Source organism: Aptenodytes patagonicus, chromosome 2 (assembly GCF_965638725.1).
Source record: "Aptenodytes patagonicus chromosome 2, bAptPat1.pri.cur, whole genome shotgun sequence".
Lineage (NCBI taxonomy): Eukaryota > Metazoa > Chordata > Aves > Sphenisciformes > Spheniscidae > Aptenodytes > Aptenodytes patagonicus.
Window position 1 is genome coordinate 121279570 of NC_134950.1, and position 20602 is coordinate 121300171.

Below are 20602 nucleotides of genomic sequence, written 5' to 3' on the forward strand. Positions count from 1 at the left end.
AGTGGTTGACTGAGCCTACCTTCTGGGGCTGGCCAGCTATTCCCCATCTAGCCCGTTTTCCACTGTAATTCAAAGAAATCTGGCTTTAACTGCTGGATAAATGTCTGAACCATGTCCGGGTAGTTTGCTGTCTGGGGAGTGCAGCATCACTCCGCCTCACTCATCCTCCTACCACAACGGATGGGTGGGTGGCAAGGAAATACTTTCCTTACACCTTCCAGCTAGGGACCTGCATGGGACTTGGATTTGGACATGTCAACCTCCTGCTAGGTAACACTTCTGTGCCTCCAGCTGAACAACGTGTTTCTTAAGCTGTTCCGTGGCTTGTGGAGTCACAAAGCTACAAATGCGTGTCATCTCAGAAAGGGGGTGGTGGAGTCACTGTGTGCACAACTCCCAGAAGAAAACAGTGCAGCCTAGTTTAACAGAAGTTGGGCTTACGGGGTGAGATAACCAGTATGAAAGATGGGAACTGAAATCACATCTCTTCACTCCCCAGCAAAATTTTAAGGGTTTTGGCTTGTTTGAATTCTTTTTTCTTTTTTTTCCCCTTTCTTTTTTTAAATAATCTTGAAATGAGCCCAACTTTCTCTTTGATTGTGTGTGGTGATGATTCTTCTCATCTTTACTGGCATTTCGCAGCTGTTTGTTCACAGCTTTCTCCCGATACAAGAACAGAAACAGACCTTAAAGCAGAGGATTGTTGTCTTTTTGGAGTTCTTGAGCTTTATATTAAAAGCCCTGTGTATTTTTCTAATCAGGATTACGGAATTAATTTGCACGGTTTATCCTCTGGTATTTTTTTCTGATGGATCGGTGTTTGTATCTCTTCTGTGAAAATTTTTATGCTTCATTGACCTCACTTTTTTTTGTTGTTCAGCTGTTTTTCAAGAATCTGTGAATTCAAAAGTTTCCAGAAAGAAAAGCCTTCACTTAGGTAATTTGAAGAACTAATTAAAGTGCCTTTATGTTCTATTGTTTTATTTGGTATCTGCTGTGGTAATGGAAAACATTTCTCATGTGGGTGAATGGTGCATTTATTCATAGCCATTTATGTTCAGGTGTATTTTGACTGCAAATACTTTCATTTCATTAACGTGAATGCAAAGTTCAATGACCAAATGTTCCTGAGAGTGTTTCGATGTTGCTCTCCGCGTTCTGAAGTTTATTTACATGAGATTTCTGTATGAATTGTCCTTCACTTCAGTGGGTAGGTGCAAAGGATAAATTTGTAGTAATAGCACAGCAGGAAATGAATGCCTCTCCAATTGAGAATTTATGAATATCTCTCGCTGTTGTTGGTTCTTAAGAAAATCAGCGGGATGTATTCATTTTGAGGTACTGTCAGTCTGGATTTTTGTTCTTTTTGCCTGTCTTCTTTCAGAAATCTGAAATAAAAATAACATTGATGTATTGTAGCAAGTAGAAACAAATATGACAGTAAAAGACAGTATATCCATGTTCAGTGTAGCTATAATAACTTGCTTTGATTCATGTTTATTTGTATTTTGCTTCAGCATGTTGTGTGCATGTGAGTGTCATAAATTTACGAGTGATGCAGTATCGATTAATTCTTATGATTTGCCTGAAAAACTGTCTAGTACCAGATGACCAGGGTATGGAATTTCTTTCCTTTCAAAAATATTGAGATACTGAAAATGTATTTTACTGCAAATTAAGATAGAAAAAAAACCCCAAATTTTACATGAAATGAAATTTCTGGGGAAAAAGGTATTCAGATAAAGTGAAATATTTACTTCTGCTTAAGGGGGAAAGATTTGTTTCAGTGGTGATATTTTTATTTGTATATTTACGATTTTTATGTCATAAAATAAATCCTATAGATCATATACAAATGTCATAAGTGTATCCTGTAATTTAAAATACCCTCATAAAAAGCACTTTGTAGTGAACATGTGGAATGTTCCAGTTCGGCAATATCCGAGTGTTCCAAGTTTTACGGAGGCATTTGGATTTGGACTTGTTTTGATTTGGTTTCAAATATCCAGTGGCTGCTTATTTAATTTTCATCTGGGTTGACAGGTAGTATTAATCAGCTGTGTAAAGATAAGCATTTTAATGAAAGGCTTAAGAGGAAAATACTTGGCAGTGTGGTGGGGAAGTGATTTCCAGACATTAAATTAAGCACCTAGAAGGACTGAGAAAGGAGGGTGACACGTTCTTGGGCTCCATTTACACCATTGAGATGAGAACTACAGACCATTTTTGGCCACTGAATGATCCACAGTGGCTGCAGTAACATCTGGGGCTTGCCACACACCAACCTAGAAATGAAAGCGGGAGTATAATGAAGAGAGATGGGCTTTTTGTGCAGGTGGGGTAGAATTGGTATGGATATGACCATAAGGCTTCTTGTGAATGACAGGCTTCATGGTTTTCTTACCCAGGAGAGTTATTTGCTGGTTGATAAGAAGGTGTAACAGCTGAGTGCCTGGATTTCTCCCACAAAAGTGACATTTTAGCCCATTGGTATATCTGCCAGCTAGTGAGGAGGTACACTAAACCTCATTTCTGAAAGCGGCATCCATGTAATTGTCAGTTTGAAGAAAAGGTGGGGTGAAAATACCCTTGACTTAGTTCAACAGGATCTTTCTTTTTGAAGAGTTGGCAGTTTCTACACTGCAAGTCTCAGCAAGACTTTTGACGGATGTGTGATTCATGGCATTGCGTAGCCCAGATTCAATATCACCATGGCATATCTGGTGCTCTCAGTGGGATCTCATCCATAGCGTCTGCGCTGTGCTAAGTTGTATCCCGGCAGTTACATTCGGCTTTCTTGAAAGAGTACTGGTAAGGCCTCAAATTACCAGTTCTGGGCTCTGTATTTAAAAAAAGATATAGGCCACTTGGGTCTTTTTTGCCTTGTCCCAGGAAAAAAACAGTGGGAATGATCAGATGGCTAGAAAACATGATCTGGGATGAAACAGATTTTAGCCTTTAAAAAAAAAAAAAGAAAAAAAAAAGAAAAAGAGCAAACATCTTAAACTGTCTTGTTTAAATAGAAACAAGGAAGATTCGCTTTAAATGTTAAGAAAACCTTTCAACATTAGGTCGATGGCTGGGGGAGCTCTGCAGCATCGGCAGTCATTAAGAACAGGCTAGCTGTATATCTGCTGGGAGTGATCTAGGTATTGCTCATCATGTGTGGGGGCAAGGGGAACACCTATGTGATCCCATTTCTTTCACGGCCTAAGGCTCTGCCAAAGTGCCTTGAAAGCAGCAGTGACTTGTTCTGCAAGCTCCCTGCAACCTCCCTTGCAATGAACTTTTAGGTTCAGAAGTCAGCTCTGAATAAATAAGCATCAGTCAACTGATGCTTGCTTTACAAAGCAAAAAAGGAGAAAGAATATTCACTAATGGCTGTAAGACATGGCAAACATCCTTATAAACATGTTGTTATGGCAAAAGCTTATTAGCTCTTGCTGAGATACTGTCAGGAGCTGTATTGGATATGGCTTCTCACGTCTTTTATTGCTGGTAGGTGCCTGGAGAGAGGTCCTGCCCCTTCTTAGGTCATTGCTTTAACTGCCGTTAACTCTCCATGGTTGTGTTTTCAACCCTGGTGTTTATAGTCAGCTAAATTACAGTGGAGCACTGGGTTTGAAAACCCTCTTCTTTTTAAAAATTGACTTCTGTAACTGCTGCAAAATCCGTACTTTCACTTGAGTTATCCTAAAACACAACATGCTTCCTGGGGGCAGCAAGTCGGGTTAATATGCCAAATATGGATTCATCCGTGAGCTCAGGGGTTCCTGACATGCAGCGTCACAGGGAAAATACAGGGCAAAATAGCTCAGTTAAATGCTGACATGTTCTACTCTTATGTGTGTTTTCCTACTGGAGGATCAAACCATAACTGCAATTATACCTGGTATTGTCTCAGTGTTTTCCTCACCTGCTGCAGGGCACTTATCCTCTACAGGGAACAGACCTGAAAATGGTCCTCACCAAACTCACACTCACAGCCTTCATTCACAAACCAGAATGATGGCTTTGTGCCCAAGTTAAGCAAGAAGACTATTTTAGCCTGACCATTTTCATAGGAGAAGATTAACTCGGGATGATGCGCAAAAACCACTGAACCTGACCTACATCCAGCCACCATTTGTTCAAATCTTACCCTTTGCAGAAATCTTCAAAGGGAGGTGTTTAGTTGCAGTAGGCCTCTGTCAAAGGAACCTCTTTAATTCTGGGGAAATGTGATTGGAAGACCGTAAAATTCAGAGAAGACCCAAATAGATTCATAGGAAAAGTAAGGTAAGTATGCAGATGACTACCAAAAAGGAAGAAAGATGCACATAGATGGAGGAGTATGCACATAGTGCTGAGTGCTGGGTAAGTGAAAAATCTACTGTTGGATGGCAGCGTGGGTGGGTATAAACAGCAAAAGGGTGTACATCTGAACCGAAGGTGGTATGTCAGGTCAGGCATTTCTCAGGGACAGTTTGAGGGCATAAATGCTCTGACTGGGTTATGGGAACCATCAGCATACATAGCCGCGTTTACAGGTGTGTTCACCTCAGGTCTAGACCTCTTGTGTTTCACGGGCTTGACTTCAGCTGAACTCGTCGGTTCTGGAAGATCACAATATACCACTGAGCAAACCTGACCCATACCCACCAAGTTATTTGTCACTGCATATGGCCAATGTTTAATCATTCCATGTAATGTCTGTCAGCAAATGTATGCAAACATTTATCTGCAGTGTAGATGTGATCTCCAAGGAATGATGCTTTGCTAATATAGGGGTTACAAATTGCAACTAATCTTTTTTTTTTTTTTTTTTAAATAAAGCATCAGTTAAGTCTGTTATTTTCTTGAGAGGGACACCTGTACCTTCTCCATTCTTGTTTTCAAAAAGGCTGTTAGAGGCAGATGTTTTACTCCTGATTTCTTAAATACTGATTACTTTCCAGTAACTAAATTATATGTTTAAAGATCAGCAATCTTATGATTTATTTTCATGTAGATTATATGATCAAGCTACCACTGGGAGTGTGGGTCACAAATATATCTGTGCGGCATGTAGCTGTGGACTCTATCGTCACAGAGCTTTGAGGAGGCCAAAAGTATGCTTAGATTTAGGTTAGGTATAGCCAAATCTATGGAAGATGAGTCCATGAAAGAGTGTCCTTTGAGGACATGTTGTAATGTCAAACACGGAGTCCTGAGCTGACAAATGCAGAGTGTGTCAAAGGCAGGGTCACTCCACACTTGCACCTTTCCTGTCATCTCTACCCTAGCATCTGCTGATGGCCAGAGACAGAGTAAGAGGCTAGGCGAACCTTTTATTTGAACTAGTATAGCTCGTGATCTTATTTTTATGAGCCAGTAAAATATCTTACGGGAGGGTTATGATCACTTACTGTGGCCTGCTGCATAATGCAGCAAGTGATTCCTGTGCTTTGGCACATTCTGCAGTGAGCAATCCTTGGCATCTCCCTTTGGAAAGTCACTGAGGCTTGGTTTAAAGGGCCCAGATGGTAGACGCTTTAGTATTTTCCTCAATAATCAGGATTAGGTGAGCTTGTTACAAGTTTTGATCTTTCTTCCTTTCAGAAAGTATATCTAGGTTTTCTGTATAAAACCTACTCTGTCTTCCTCCCACATCTAACTTCTTGACTGCTGATTTCAAAGGTAAAGGAGACAGAGTAAGCAAATTTGAGGGTTGCACATACAGCTATTTTTTTTCCCCAAGAGAAATTAATTTTTTTCCTTTGTGCTAACCTTAGTTTATTATTTCTTGTATGTTGCTCCATGTTGGAATTTAAAGGCCAAAACTGGGGCAGTGAATTTCTCAGTGAATGGTTGGGAGGATGCGTATTTTTAGGAAATGCCTTATGTAGCACAATACTTTAGGTTGAGCTCTCTGAATAATTAACATACTATAGACTGCAGTGCTATTACTGGACCAGGTTAATTTCTGCTGGCACAGGAGTCATGATTTCACTGAGGGACGCAGAGAGTTGTTTTGTTCCACTTGTGGGAAAGACAGATGATGTTTTCGCTGGGTTGGACAGTTTTCATTTTGGGGTGGATGCTTTGACTTGAGACGGTCTCTCCTCTGCTGTTATTTGGATTTTGCTGACTGCTGAGCGTAGCATTCATCATGCACTGCTGTAGCCTTTCCTGTGACGCACCTGCATGGGTCAGTGTGCCATGCTTTCACATGTCACAGTGTAATCCGGGTGCAGCCCTCTGCTGTGGATAACTGGAGGAAGACATTTTCTGGAGCAGCACTTCTTAAGTGATGTGTGATCTGCAGAATGCCATTAGAAGAAAATAAACAGGTTTTCAACTTAAAGCTTGGGAAGGAAGCGTCATGAAGAGTTAACAGTGGCCTTTTGGGCTAAATGTTTAAGAGCTGTTGTGCTTGAGGCGTGAACAGCTGCCTTTCACGGGCAGGGGATATGTGCAAAACAATCAGGGAAATACAAGTCCCATCTTGGAATGACATGAGTTTGGCCAAAGGCTGATGTACAGAAGTTCCTGTTCAGGGCTTCAGGGGGCTCTCAAATATTTTTTTTTTAAAGTCTGATTTTTAGCGAACTGAGCATTGGCAGGCTATTCATGTGTGTGGTGTTTGTGTGCTATAGTAATGATTCATCCTGGGAATGAAGGTGAAGTTGCATTCTTGAAGCTGGAAGTATGTTTGATTTCACTGAAACTGAAAGGAACTGAAATACTTTAACAATTTATAAAGAACAGTACATTACAAGCTCTAAAACATCAGCCCAAGGGAAAAAGCAAATATTGCTATTGGCAGGGAAAGAATATTTCAGGATGCTGAGTTTGAAGCAATTTTACTCTAAAAGTGAGTAAATAAGAAGTGACAGGCTAAATCTTAGTTGTTTCTCTGGGCACCAGGCTGAGGCCACTCAGTGCCTGGGAAATGGAAACAAAGGCCTTGAGCTTTGTATTCTGTGTGAGGCCAGTACGGGGAGGGAGCCCGTGTCAGGGGGCCTGTGACAGACGGTGTGCCTGAAACAGCATAATCTGGATTAGCTGGAGTTTCCCAGAGAACTGATGTGTAACATGGCGCCAATGCAGCCGGCGGGTGATGGATGTGCAGCTCCCCAGGAGGGGCAGGGCTTCAAGGACATCGGTCCCACAGCACCGGACACCTGCCTGTGGGGGAACATCATGGTTAAAGACAAGAATATTTAACTGCAGCATGCCTCTGCCTCCGCCTCCTGCCCAGCAGTGTGGCTAAGAAGGTTGGCTTTGGAGGGGTCCTGTCCACCGGTGTCCCGGCTCTGGCATAGCTCAGCAGGCAGTCTTCCCCTGGCTCCCAACCCCTCCATCTCTTCACCCATGGCTGAGCCTCCGGGCAGTTCAAGGAGCCTTGGGAGTGCTTTGAAAGAGTGAAAACTAAACACTGATGTTGCTTTTCCACTGGAAATTTAACCTTCTAATATTTCTTCAGTTTGATGTGGTTGCATGGCATTTTGGAGTCTCCCACAGAGCAGCAGTTCTGATCTGTGGATAGTCCTGTATTTCAGAGGTGGGTTTGTTTGGCTTTTTAAATTTTCATTACTTAATTTAAAAAAATCATCACATCCACAAAAGTAAAAAGGTCCAAGGATTGTAAAGCAGCTCCCTTCCTGTGTTAATCTAGCCAATTGCCGAATGCAGATCTCGAGTGACCTGAGGTTGGATGTTACACTAGGGCATGGGTACAGCAGGAGAAGCACAGGGTAACAATTTTTAAAGCCTTTTTTTTTCTTCTTTTTTTTCCCCAGATAAAAGTTATTTTCAGCAACTGTTTTATTTGGTTCTAGTGAGCTTGATTGGTTGTTAGCTGATCATCATTGTCTGAGAAATTGCTGCTGAATGTCTGCATTTCAGGGCTGATGCCCATTCAAGAATATTAAGCAGCTGTTTAATGAAGACCTTTTTTATGATGGACATTACTTTGGTGGGTCTGCTACTGGGTACTTTTTATTATTTCCTGCTTTACAAAGTGAGAACTGTGGGGAACATCTCACAATTAAGTTATAAAACCCTGAAAAACTGAGTTTATAATGAAAGTTGCAACCAACCCATAAGTCTGCTACTAGTAAACGCAGTGGTAATGCTGGACTAACCAGGGGGGGATGGGAATGTGTTTAACACATAAACAAGTATTTGAAGGAGCACCTTTTCCCGTCAAAAGGAAGTATAAAAAATATATTTAAAGGTATTACTCCGTGATTATTACGCTGTCATTATATACCTAAGGGTCATAAAGTCGGATTTCCATTATCTTAACGTGTTGTGGACCATAGACAGAATCAGTGGGGCTGCAGGGAGACAATAGATAGTGTCTTTTAGCCTACAGCATGATTCCCATCGTTCTGGTAGAAAGATGGCAAAGGTTATGGATGATGGGAGAGGAATTATCCTCAAGAGGCTCAGCTGGCAGCTGGGGCTCCAGAGGACGCCTCCGCCTTGAGTGAATGTAAGAGGCTCTAGCAGGGTGGCATGAAACTCATGTCTAACATTTCATAATACATATATGGAGGTGAGCTCAGAAATATGAATTGTTTGGTATAACCATTTGCACAAACAGTTGTTGATGCACAGGTGAAGTCTGCGGCTCTGATTTTGGAGTCAGATTGAGGGGCTAGAAGAGTTTACTGGCCTGGCTGTTGGCACAAAGCTATGGAAGATGCGCTAAGATAGGAGGGGAAAGCTGAAAAGGAGTCTTCAGTTTCCAGTGCAAGTCAACAGCAAGGAAACTCCAAGTGATTATGTATTCACTCTGACATTTAAATAACGTAAGTTCAGATTTCCAGAAGCACCTCCTGACTTACTGAGCTGCAGTCTAGTTTCTGAAAGTGACAAGTTCTTGTGGGAGAAAACTTCTCACAAAGTTCATGGAAAAATGCTGCTGTTATAAAATGCTTCCTTGTAGTTTAACTTGCGTTATGAATAGAGATTAAGGTCATGAACATTAAGTTGGTACTACCTTTTAGAGAAAATTCATAGCAGAAGCTTCATATTGCCTTTCTACCAAGTAAAACCTCACAACGTTTTAGAAGAAAAAAAAAATTAAAGTGGTAAATTACTCACTAAACAACCTCCTGTGTATTGAGTAATGAATACTTGTCATCATGCGTGAGTGGAGTCTTTCACGTGAACTTCTTGGAATCATCGCTAATAATGAGAGAGATGGTTCATGTCCCCACTCCCCAGCACAGCTGGTATACTTTTTTTTTTCTCAGAAGGCTAAAAATTGAGTACTTGGGTGCTGCAGGTGAGAAGTGTACTGAAAATTGCTTGTAAAGATTTTAATGGCTTATCTGTTGCTCTTAAGGCAAACACATTGCTGCACTAAAATAAGACTGAGGCTTTATAATACTTGTTCAAGTTTTAATGTTATTAAACCAAAACTGTCTGCCTAGCTTTCACACTTTCTAGTAAGGCAGAATTTTAAAATCACAGTATTCCCCTCTGCCAAAAGCACATCAAAATGCAACTCAACTCCATGGCAATACTATATAACATAAATAATGTCCTTATCATTTCAGGCTATTTAGCAATAAAGACATAGCAGTCTTTATGGCACAGAGAGAGAAATGGCTTCAACCATTCCTGCTTCTTTAAAATGCATACAACTAATATCCTTTAAGTGTGAACCTTCATTTCACAGAGACAACTTGCACACTTTCTATTAGAGGTAATAAGGGAAGTGTTTCATTTTAACAAATTAATGCTAGCGCTGTCAGTCTTTCATTATTCTGGACTCATGGACAGCTTTTGCAGAATACAGATTTAAAATACAGGTCAACATTGAAGGATTTTGAAATAAGGCAAAAATGTTCTTATTTCTCTTTTGAGTGGGTCCTTTATTTTAGTATCTATAAGAGAACTACTCTCTTCTCCAAATCCTTTCTCCCCAGGAGGAGTCAGCAGGGACATTGTGACTTATTTGAAAGTTAAAAGGCTGAAAAGCTTTAGAGGAGGCATTGTAATCTGCTATAAAATGTGTGCAGGACAGAGGCATAGATTGGAGTTCTTCCTAGCTCTCCAACACAGGAGAGAAGCATGAGATGATTAGATTACTCACAAAGTGTTAATCCTGCAGCAACAAGGAAATTTAAAAAAAAATCCTAATCCTTGTGTTTACACCAGATTAGCCAGTACAGAGAGGCAAGCATCTCTTCTTTCATTGTTGCTTCGAGATGTATAATCTATCCTTTTGACTCTTCCAAAGTTCACATACAGAAAATGTTATCATTACAAATACAAAGCCTGTCTCTAAAATTGTTAGTTGCAAATCAATGTCTCACCTCATTAAAAAAACAGTGCTGTTAGCTTTCTGTTTTTACAGAAACAGTATTGATCGACCCAGAAAAACATGGTAACATGGGAAAAAAGGTGGGAAAGCAGGCTTGCAGTGGGTCCCATCTCTCGTTTTTCCCAAGTTGCCAGGTCAGCATTCATAACTGACTATTTTAACTCATACAGTTTGTACAATGAGATAGGTGACTTCTGCTTTTGGTACCTTGTCACTCAGTCTGAATATTAGGAACTGGGTCTACCTGGCTTCCAAGAAGATGACAAGTTTAGTGTTTTGAGCTAGTAGAGCTGAGGTTGCTTGGTAAACGTGCTAAGGTAGTTGGTAGGGGTCTTGAAAGCCCTAAAGCAATGTATTCGAGGGCTCACAGTGCTATGAGTCCACCAGCAGTGATAGTGCTATTTTGTGGACAGTGTGGTGAATACTGTGTTCACTGGGCAGAAGAGCATCCTTCCTGGCCAATACCTCCTGCTAAGCTGCTTCCAACCCAGTTGTGCAGACTTAGTTTTATCCATCATAATGATTGTGACTCCGTGCTATTGACTGAAATCTTACACTCCCAGCACCTGTAGAAACTCAGTGGACAAAAGTGAATCAAATTCAGCAAGCAGAAGACGTAGTGTTTGTTCCTTTCTGATGCAGTTTCCATGAGAGCAAATGGTTCCTGCCCACAAAGAAGGGAGGTTCTCGAAACGCCAAAGAATTGCAGGTTTGGGAGAGAAATTTGCCTCCATTCACAGATTCATCACTGTGCCAGCAGCCAAGTCCTGGTCAGTGGGTCAGGACTTGGACAGGTATCATAACAGATTTCTTGGTGGCAGTATTATAGGAATTTAGAAATCCTGTACTTCACAGACCGACCTAGGCATGCTTCCCATTGCTTGTGCTCTATCACCAGCTACTTGTGCTTCATCAGACGTCAGTCATTTGTGCACCGTGTGTAAGGACATTTTCCAGAAAAAAAGGATTTTTGCCCTTGTCACATGTTAGTGATATTTGTAGAATGGTGAATATTGGAACTTACCAGCTTCCTGGAAACTATAGTTAGACTTGGAATATTACTGTGCAAGCAGATAGTAAAGGGCTAATACTCACATTATCTGTAAGCATCTCTCCTGCATCTAATTGCTCACAAGCATACAGAAGAAATATGCTTCTGTTCCATTATGTGCTTTTTCTTCAATTTTTGTCTTCAGTAGAGCAACTAACGTAACTTTAAGAGTTCAGAGTTTGAATACGATAGGCTTCATTGATTTTTATTTTTAATTTCCAACTGCTGGTGTTTGCTACTGAACACTTTTCAATGGTGACAGAGAAGTGGACTATATCATGATGTTCTGCTTTACATGAAGGGGATATTCCTTTTTAGTAATATATTGAAACTCAAAAAATCTGGAGCCGGACTGGAAGCATTTAGTTGAAACCCCAGGCTCAGCGTATTTGTTTGTTATCGAGTATCTGCCGAGGTTCAGTGCCTAGTAAGAACTACATTGCTAGCCTCTCAATAGGTGAGACTTTATTTGTTTATGAAATGGTGTGTGTTAAACAAAAATTGTGGATTGTCACTTGCTTTGCACTTTATAAAGAAAAGTCCAGAGTCCCTGAAGGAAAATCTAAAGGTTACAGTGGGGCTTTCATTTTATTTTGTTTTTCACCCACAAGCCCAGGTTTAAAAAACGGAATTAAATCATCTGAATGGCTTCAAGTCTGGAAGTGCTGAGAGTCCAGCACTCCTGATAGTAACATCATTTCTTTAGGGGTTCATATATGGACACTGGACACTAACCTTAGCCTTTTTTTTTTATTATTAAATCTTGGTGTTAAGACTCTTTGCTTAATTATGTAACAAGCTCCATAGGGCTTCTAGTTCCAAGACTCCAATTTTTATAATTATTACAAAGGGGACATTACTTTTGCAGCCTATACTAAACACTTTTATATGAAATGTTTTCACATTCTATAGAAATATCTTGGTTCCTGCAATGTAAGTACAGTAAATTAATTAAAAATAAACTATTGTGGCAATGTACAAAGGAACAAATGAGCTCAAACAGGGAAGCAAACACTCGGAATTAGTTCATGTTCACTGGCTCAGACTTATTTCTCCTTCCTGGAGGCTTTTGGGTAAGTCAGCTTTAATTTATAGTTGGGTGCCTAGGATCCCCCTCTCCAGTGACGCCTTCACTAGGAAATGTACGGGTCCGCTGTGGGTTACCCTGCAGCAACCTGTGGTTGTGTTGCCTGGGAATATGGTGCAGGTTGTCTACCACCCACTACTGAAGTAACAGGTGGAGCAAGAGCCCTCTGCCATGTGGAAAAGAATACAGAGCTTGACAGTATCTCATGGCTTTATAAAAGCATATGAGCTCTGGGGACAAATCCGTTAGGATGAATTATTGACATTAATGATGCTTACTGTTGAAAGTAAGAAACCAAACTGCATTTGTGAGTCCTTTCCCCCCAAAAAAAGGTTGTCTGCCTACCATTCTTTGCTCATTCTGCTTTGAGGTCCTCTAATTAGGCTTTGTCTACTCTATTGCTTTCCCCAAATAAAAGCAGTGATATATTTTTATGAAAATGTTATTTTTTGTGGTGCATTAATGGCCTAATGTTCTTACATTATCTGTAAATCTGTGTAAAAAAAGGCTATTTTTAAAACCTTCCTGTGCAGTTGCAAGGCTTGTTTATATTTTTCAAAAGGCTGTAGTGTTGGCGTTATAATGTAAAAGGGGAGAGCACCTCTTCTGATAGTAGCAAAACCAAATAAAACCTTGAATAATGTGAAGCAGATATTTGCTCATGAGTTACCTTTTTTTTTTGCCTCAGTATACCAGACACTTGCAAAGTACAAACAGTAAAGAAGTATTCAGAAATTAATATGTTTATGCTCTGAGGCCTAAAAGATCCTTTTTTACATAAAAGGATGGTAAACTGTTTACATTTATTTGTTGTAGAATCATTCCAAATATGTAGTTTATTCTTCTGTTTTAGGCTCTTAAGGACCCAGTCTTTGGATTGGTACTATAATAATGTCAAAAGCCGCTTTAAGTGTTTTGGAAGTGCCAAAGTCCTGAAGAACTTATACAAGAAGCATAGACTGGAGAGCGGAGTTTGTCCTGATGTAACAGGTAAGAACAGCTGTGTTGATTTCTTATTAGCTTACCTACTTTAACACACAAGCTGAGACAATGGAAATTCTGAGCTTATTTAAAAAAAGATTTTTTTTTTAAGGGTTTTGGGTTTGGTTTTTTTAAAGAAATACTTCCGTGGAGAGAAAAAAGAGATTAAGTGTCTAGAGAGCTGTTTAAGAATTCAAAGAATGTTTAATCTTAATTATGCCAGTGATACAGAAGAACTGTTATCTTCAGTCCATAAATTGCAGTTTGTATTCTAGTCTGTGTTCCAGAATTTATCACAGTTCTGAGTAGTCAATGAATAAGAAAATAATTTTGCATTCAACGTTTGGCCTTGGAGCACATTTCCATGGTGTTTGAAGCAAAATTTGGTTAACATGGGATACGTTCAGTATCCAAGTTGACCAAAACTTAGATTGTCCTCACTTAGTTTTGCATGCTAAAGGATCTGACACTGGCCACATCTTATTTTTGTACTGATGTTTGTAAATGGTTAAAAGATGCTGATTAAGTATTGGTGTCACCCTTTTAAATGAAAAGACACAATTCTCCCTTAACCATGGTGTTACAATGCATCGCCCCATAAGAAGAGTAATTGAAGATATAAAATGGGTTAGCAGAAGTAGCGTTTGGTGACATACTGGTAACTTTAGCAAATTACTCAAAACACAGCTAGCAGAATGTTTGAAATTTCATTGGATTTATTGGACCAGATACTTTCCTAAGGTAATTCTTTTGAAATTTGTACAGAGAATGTAATTTTCCTATAGTCTTTACTTTGTATTTTTCTGAGATTATATAGGATGGTAAGTGGACTCCCTAGTCCTGAGTGAAAATTTTAGGTGTTTCTTATGAATAATGCTATAAAAGCTTCTAGGGAGAAGTGACCTATGCATTAAATTCTGATTTATTAGTCTCTCTGCTTTCCCTGTATCCAATTCATTTTTCTAGAGAAGATTCCCTAGCAGTTGAGAACAAATATGTATGAAGACAAGAAAATCTGTCAGTGAGGGCAGAAGTGAGACAATGGAATTAAAAACTGTGGGGATGGATCCTTCAGAACTTTACTATTATGTGTTGCCTTTACTTAAGCCGTAGTCTCACTGAATTTGTCCTTGAATGGAAGTGTGAACAATGCAATGACGAGTTGCAGTGGCATGTGCACTCTCTGTGAGACCTTTCTAAGGAAGGCCTTTGAGTCTAAATGTCATTGCTAACTGTCTTCCACTCTCCAAGTGACTGTTAGGTAAACCTTTTGTTCCCTTTGAAGATAAATACTAGTATACGCATCTGGGTTTTGGCTTATTTATGCAGCATTGCCCTTTAAAATGTAGAATCTATTTCAACCCCAAATGTCATATTAAAGGCAAATTCCCTATATTTAACTTTTACCATGTAAGTTTTACACCTAGTAGCTTCTTCCTCTCTCTCTCTCTCTCGTTTACTGTACGAATAGTTTTCTCCATCCAAAATGAATGAGAGGTCTTTTGTATAAAAGCAGTCATGTTTTGTACAAAAGCTGCTGCAGTCGTGGTTTATATCAAAGGTAGGAGGAATTTTCTGGTTATCCCTCTTTGTGTGCGGTGCCACCGTATCTTGAGTGAATATTCAAATCTAATAATGCCTCTGCTGATAATGTGTACTTCTTATACTAATGCACGGTACCGTCTTTTTTGAGCAGAAGGAGGTTTTTTTGAAGGAAGCTTTGAAAATGAAGGAAGCATTTGTGGCAGTGACTCTACATTCTACCGACAGACAGAAGGTATGCTGCTAAAAACTCGTTTGATTAAAACACAGTCCTTACACTTTGAATTACTGGACAAATAGCCTAGAGTGCTGGTAAGTCTTGTTCACAGATCCAACAATCTTTTAGCGGAAATTTAGCAAGATACTAAAAATCCTTTCTGTACCATGCTGAGATATCTTGCTTCGGTATTATAGCTAATACCCACTTATTCTAGTGTGATTTTCTTAATGTTCAGTGTCTGTTACTTCTCTCCCAGTTCCTTTCCTCTGCTCATATATTTTTTTCATTCTCTTTCTTGTATTCTCTTGGTGTTTATAGGAAGTTTACAAATTTTCTTCCTATATTTTCCTCCTAACTATTTTGCTGGATTCGAAAATAAGCAACATAAAAATACTGTTTTATTGTATTTAATATTTACATTTAAGAAGTAACACAGAGATTGAGACAAATTTCTTTGTCTTAAGGTGTTTATTTTACTGTGCATAATTATGGATTGCAGAAATGAACTTTGTCATGAACAACCTAAGATTTGAATATATGTCCAGAATATGAGTCTGAATTTTGGAGCTCGTTATGCAAAATGTACATACATAAAGAACGTGGTGGTTTTTCTTATTCTTCACCTAGGACACAGCATGATGGATACCCTTGCTGTGGCCTTACGTGTTGCAGAGGAAGCAGTGGAAGAAGCTATTTCTAAGGCAGAGACCTACAGTGACAGCCTGGTAACATTTTCCAAAAAATATGTATTAATTTAAACCGAACAATTATTCTTCTTTTAATTTGGGTAGTGGTACAAAAACAAGTAGATACAAAAGAAAACATAAAGACGTAGTGACTATCTCATGCCATACCTAAAGAGTTGGGTGTGGGTTTTATGAACTTGTATCCAAGACGCATGTTGCATTTCAGAAGGTGACATGCAGTGTAAGTACCTGTAATTTCTTCCCACGGTGCCAGTAGGGCATATTACCCATTTCCTGATCTATACCATTTCTGTGGAAAGGCTGGTTTTATGTGATTTTAGCAACTACAGATATCCATTTTCATGCAGGACAAGCAGAACGAGGCTTGTTACTTGCAGGAACACAAGGAGGACCTCATAGAAGAGCTGGCCACAACCATTGTGCAGAAGGTATGGCATGCATTTTTTCCCTAGCTTGTTAAACAGCCAAAACACAATCCTTTAGTCTGGTGAGCTTTGACTCAGCTAACAGCAAAAAGGATGACACCAGCATAGAAAGTAGAGTAAATGACAAGTTGCAACTTCAACTATCACAGTACAGGCTTAATCAGCTACATCTGACAGATCAATTTTTATAAATAAGCTTAATCCAGTGCTTAAACTGATGGCCTACACCCTCAGAGCTGAAAGGTACCACTCCCTCAGGTCTGTGATATCCTTGCTTGGAAGAGGAGGCCCCTGTTCGATGGAATTTTACATCTGTACTTCATTTCCCAAAAGGCACAAAGTTTTCCGATGTAAAGAAGTGTGGCTCTTGACCATACCAACTCTACTGAACCCTACCAACTCTACTGAACCCTGCATCTGCAACACATACAAAGAAAACATCGATTACTAAAATAGAATTCTGTTAAAGATGCTGAGACAGACACCCAAAAATCACAGAACCCTCTGTGTGTCTGATTTACGTGGCTTTTTCTGGAAAGCTCATTCTTCTCCCTGCAAAGCTTGCAGTTGGCACTGACGCAGCACAGAAATGGAGAAAATACCCCTTGAGTTTGTCTGGACAGTCTGGAGCAAGGCAAGACGAGCATGAACAGAGTGCTGCTGAGCTCCCGTGCTCAGTAAAGTAACCACTCTGCTAAGTTAGTCTCCCTCCATGTGAATTAAGCTAATTGCCACATCTGTGTATGGGATGTGGCATTTAACAATGTATGGATCACACACCAGAAGAGGAACATGTTGTTTATAAGGCTATCAAGAAAAGCCAGAAAAGAAGCAGCTCAATGGAAAATAATCTGCCTTCTTTTTTTAATAGGGATGTTAGAGGATTAATTCTGCTTATCGGATCTTTGATAGTCCAGAGCCTATCTCAGCCAAGGTTGAATTGCTGCCATTTTTGTCAAAAGCTGCCTAACAAGATCTTTTATGCCATAGAATAATATTCTGTAGATATTTTAAATTGGAGTCAGAAGAGTTGTGGAAATGAAGTGTAGCAGGATATAATCTGTCAGTGTAGGGAGACATGTAGTCTATATGATCTCTCTCTCTCTTAAGACGGTGTAGATTTTCAAAAACAAAAATAGTGCCTAGATACCTAAGACTTCGTTGTTTTCGGTAGAAATGTGTCTAGATGTCATGGGAACCTTTGAAATTCCCCTCATATCTAGTATTTTATGCTTCTTTGCAAAAACTCTTGTCTGAGAAAATACTTGACACTTAGATGGTGCTAATGTTTAAAGTGTTACTGTAGGAACAGGTTTCCATGTTTATTTAATTCACCTCTGATGTTCCTACAGGCATTGATTATGATTTATTGTATCGATGCTTATGCGCTTGCAAGCAGTATGACTTCAGATGAGAAGAAATGCATGCAAGTTGTCAGAATCATCCTTGCATGAACTGGAGCAAAAGCAAAGGGAAACTCAAATGTTCTTCCTAGGCAGTTTGCCTTGAGAGAGGGTTAATGTAGTTTTTCTCCATACAGCTCAGACAGTATTTTCCAAGCACTTTTTTTTCTCCCTGCCCATCCCCTGTCCCCCTACCTTACAGATTATAAAGAAGCAGAAAAGCAAACCTGAACAGGCTGAGGCTGACTTTGAATGGCCACCATCCAGGAGCAGTGGCCTGGCGTCTGTTGCTGTCTCAGATCAGAGTATGCTGACTTTTCCAGGGAGCCGCAGGGGGTCCTACACATTGTGGGTGAGTGACTTAGCACAACTATTGATGTTTTCTGCTGCACAAAACTGGAAGACTGAAACCATGGATAAGTATATTGACTGCATGGAATGGTATGTAGCTACTTGCAGAGGACAAGCATTAAACATGTTTCTGGGCAAACTGTTGCTCAGTTGCATGCTTTCCTAGCACATCATGGGCCATGGAAGTACATCACAGACATTGTGTTGTATTGGTGAGTGTGTTGGGGAGGACTAAGTTTGTGATATGAGCAATCTTGCTGCTTGATTTGAATGCTAACAGGACTCAATGCCTGAGTGTTTGTTCCTTAAAACAGTTTTTACGCTCACTTAGCTTTTATTTGGATTTTTGCTGAATGTAATACTTCCTTTTGTACAGTGTTAGATTTCTGTAATTTTTTCTCCTTAGCCATCTTAAAGAAAACAGCCACCACCAACAACAAAAAAGTAAACCCAACTGTAGAGCACCATTTATGTCTTACACTAAAGAGTATTTCCTCCTTCTTTCACTTACTTCTCAGCACAATGCCTTTAGCTCCTGCTATAAAGCTGAAGAAAATCTGACAAGCTGCATTAGTAACATTTTAAGAAGAGCAGCAAGGGAAAAGAAGTGAAAATAAGCTATAGGCTTGGACAGGCTGTTTCACAATCAGAGAGTGAGGACAGTGACAGATGAGTTCCAGTGCATTTTGATACAGTGGTTTAAGCTGCTGCTCCCAAGTGTCCTGCTACTGCCCAAGTAACTACCTCTCCCCCACTGAGCAGAGCCACCAAAATTGAACGTGTACTGTGCCCTAGTTCCCAGCTAAGTTTACTAGCTTACACTGCCAGTGAAAATAGATTTATGCCAGAATATAAGACTGTGGGCCAGAATTGCTGAGATGTAGACTCACATTCTCATCCGCCACCTATTTCCAAATTGAATGAGTAATACCTTTAAGCTGCTGCTTGTTAACCAAGTGATCACAAGTCAGGGTGAGCGTGTTTAAGCGCTTTGCTCTGTAGCTCCTAGACAACTTGCTTGTGGAACATAAGAGCCAGGAGAGGGAGGGTTAATTTTGTGTCTGACTCAACTGAGTTTTCTTTCTGGAGTTTAAGGACAGGACCTAAGGAGCATGCTGTTCAAATCCTCAGTTATTACACCAGAAGCCTGTTGTTCTTCTGCATTTGGAGAGTTAAGCTTGAACGCAACACATTTTGAAATTCTGTTCTGAAGTAACAAGTTTGAGTCCCAAATTTTCACCAGAGGGAGGCTCATTGGTTTGAGAAATAGTAGACTTTGTGGAAAATACTGGAGTAGCAGAAATGTCACGCTCAGGTAAGAAAAGCCGCAACAAACAGCTTCAAAGCTTCTGCAGCCATCAGTCAGTACTAGAGATCCAGATGTGTACAGTGCTTTATAAGGACTTTCTACCTCTTTACAGGGTCTTTCACCACATTTGTCACTGTTTGGTCCAATTGTCTTCCCATAGTGCGTTAAGGAACACGAATGAATTTGGCCATCTGGTCTGGATTCTCTCACCCCTCCCATAAAGTCATTTCTGCCTTTTGCTTTGCTAGGGTTGTTTTATTGTTTTCTTTTGTCCATTGAAGTGCGCATGACTTTTATTTTTGCTTTGCTTTGAATAGAGGAGAATTTTCTTAGTATAACCAGACACCCTTGGAAAGATAGCATAGCTCCAGTTGCTCCCGTAGCTAACGTAGTTGCAGTTATGTTAGCCTATTAGGCTAACAGAAATGAAGTCATAGAAGCTCTAACAAAGGGTCTACTGGAAAGCGTACTGAAAGGCAATTGGTGCAGAGCAAACGTAGAGCAGTTACAGCCACCTTGATTCTCATCAGCAGTGGTGGAACAACCCAAATTCCTTTTCCTGAGCTTGCCTTCCATTGAACTTTGTTTTCATCCAGTTACAAATTGTAAGTATGCATCTGTCAGCAGATTTGGAGGACTAAACTGCATCAGTTTCTTCTCTGTATATCATTTGAGAAAGTTACCTTTTCTGCCAAAAGAATTACAATATTTTTTTCTTTCCAGAACAAAACCTAGCTTCTATGGAAGCTGGCAGAGAGGCCCTATGGCCATATGCCCTTTGCAGGCAAAGCTCCTTACTCCCTCCCAGGTGGATTTTGGAACTCTTGAGTCCAGGCTCGTAACAGCAAATCTTCATGGGCTCCACTGCAATAAGTGAAGTTTTCGTACTTCCTAACTGATGACAGTATGTTGACCAAAAAAACCCAAACTCTCGAATTGTGTACACATCCTACCATTGAGCTGTGTGTGTTGGCTTAGTTTGAGCAGAGATCTGCCTGTAACGATAAAAACCCTTTCTTACTAGTACATGCCACAGCTAACACGGGGGCTCTTGCAATAGATTTATTAGGGCAGACGTTCCTAGTATAACCAAGGTTTTTGTAGACAGACTATGTGGCCACAACAACCTCAAGGGAAGCAAAATAAAAGTGCATTTTTTTCTGTCAAAGCTACCCAAGTTGACTATTACTGGGTTAGAGTTACGTATGTGAACCTGTTTCCCA

The 20602-nt window shown here is 40.0% G+C and overlaps 1 protein-coding gene across 4 annotated transcripts in view; it reads left to right on the forward strand.

Annotated features, from left to right (window-relative positions):
* The window catches only part of MYRIP (myosin VIIA and Rab interacting protein), a 238781-nt gene that overhangs the window by 171181 nt on the left and 46998 nt on the right, over window positions 1-20602 (forward strand). For 3 of the 4 annotated variants that reach the window (XM_076330998.1, XM_076330995.1, XM_076330996.1), the window contains exons 4-8: window positions 13295-13431; window positions 15119-15199; window positions 15812-15909; window positions 16239-16319; window positions 17922-18071. In XM_076330998.1, coding sequence (XP_076187113.1) covers window positions 13295-13431; window positions 15119-15199; window positions 15812-15909; window positions 16239-16319; window positions 17922-18071 — 547 coding nt within the window. Of the gene's footprint in view, window positions 1-907; window positions 938-13294; window positions 13432-15118; window positions 15200-15811; window positions 15910-16238; window positions 16320-17921; window positions 18072-20602 lie in introns of those variants that run through there. The other variant, XM_076330997.1, reaches the window with a different exon arrangement.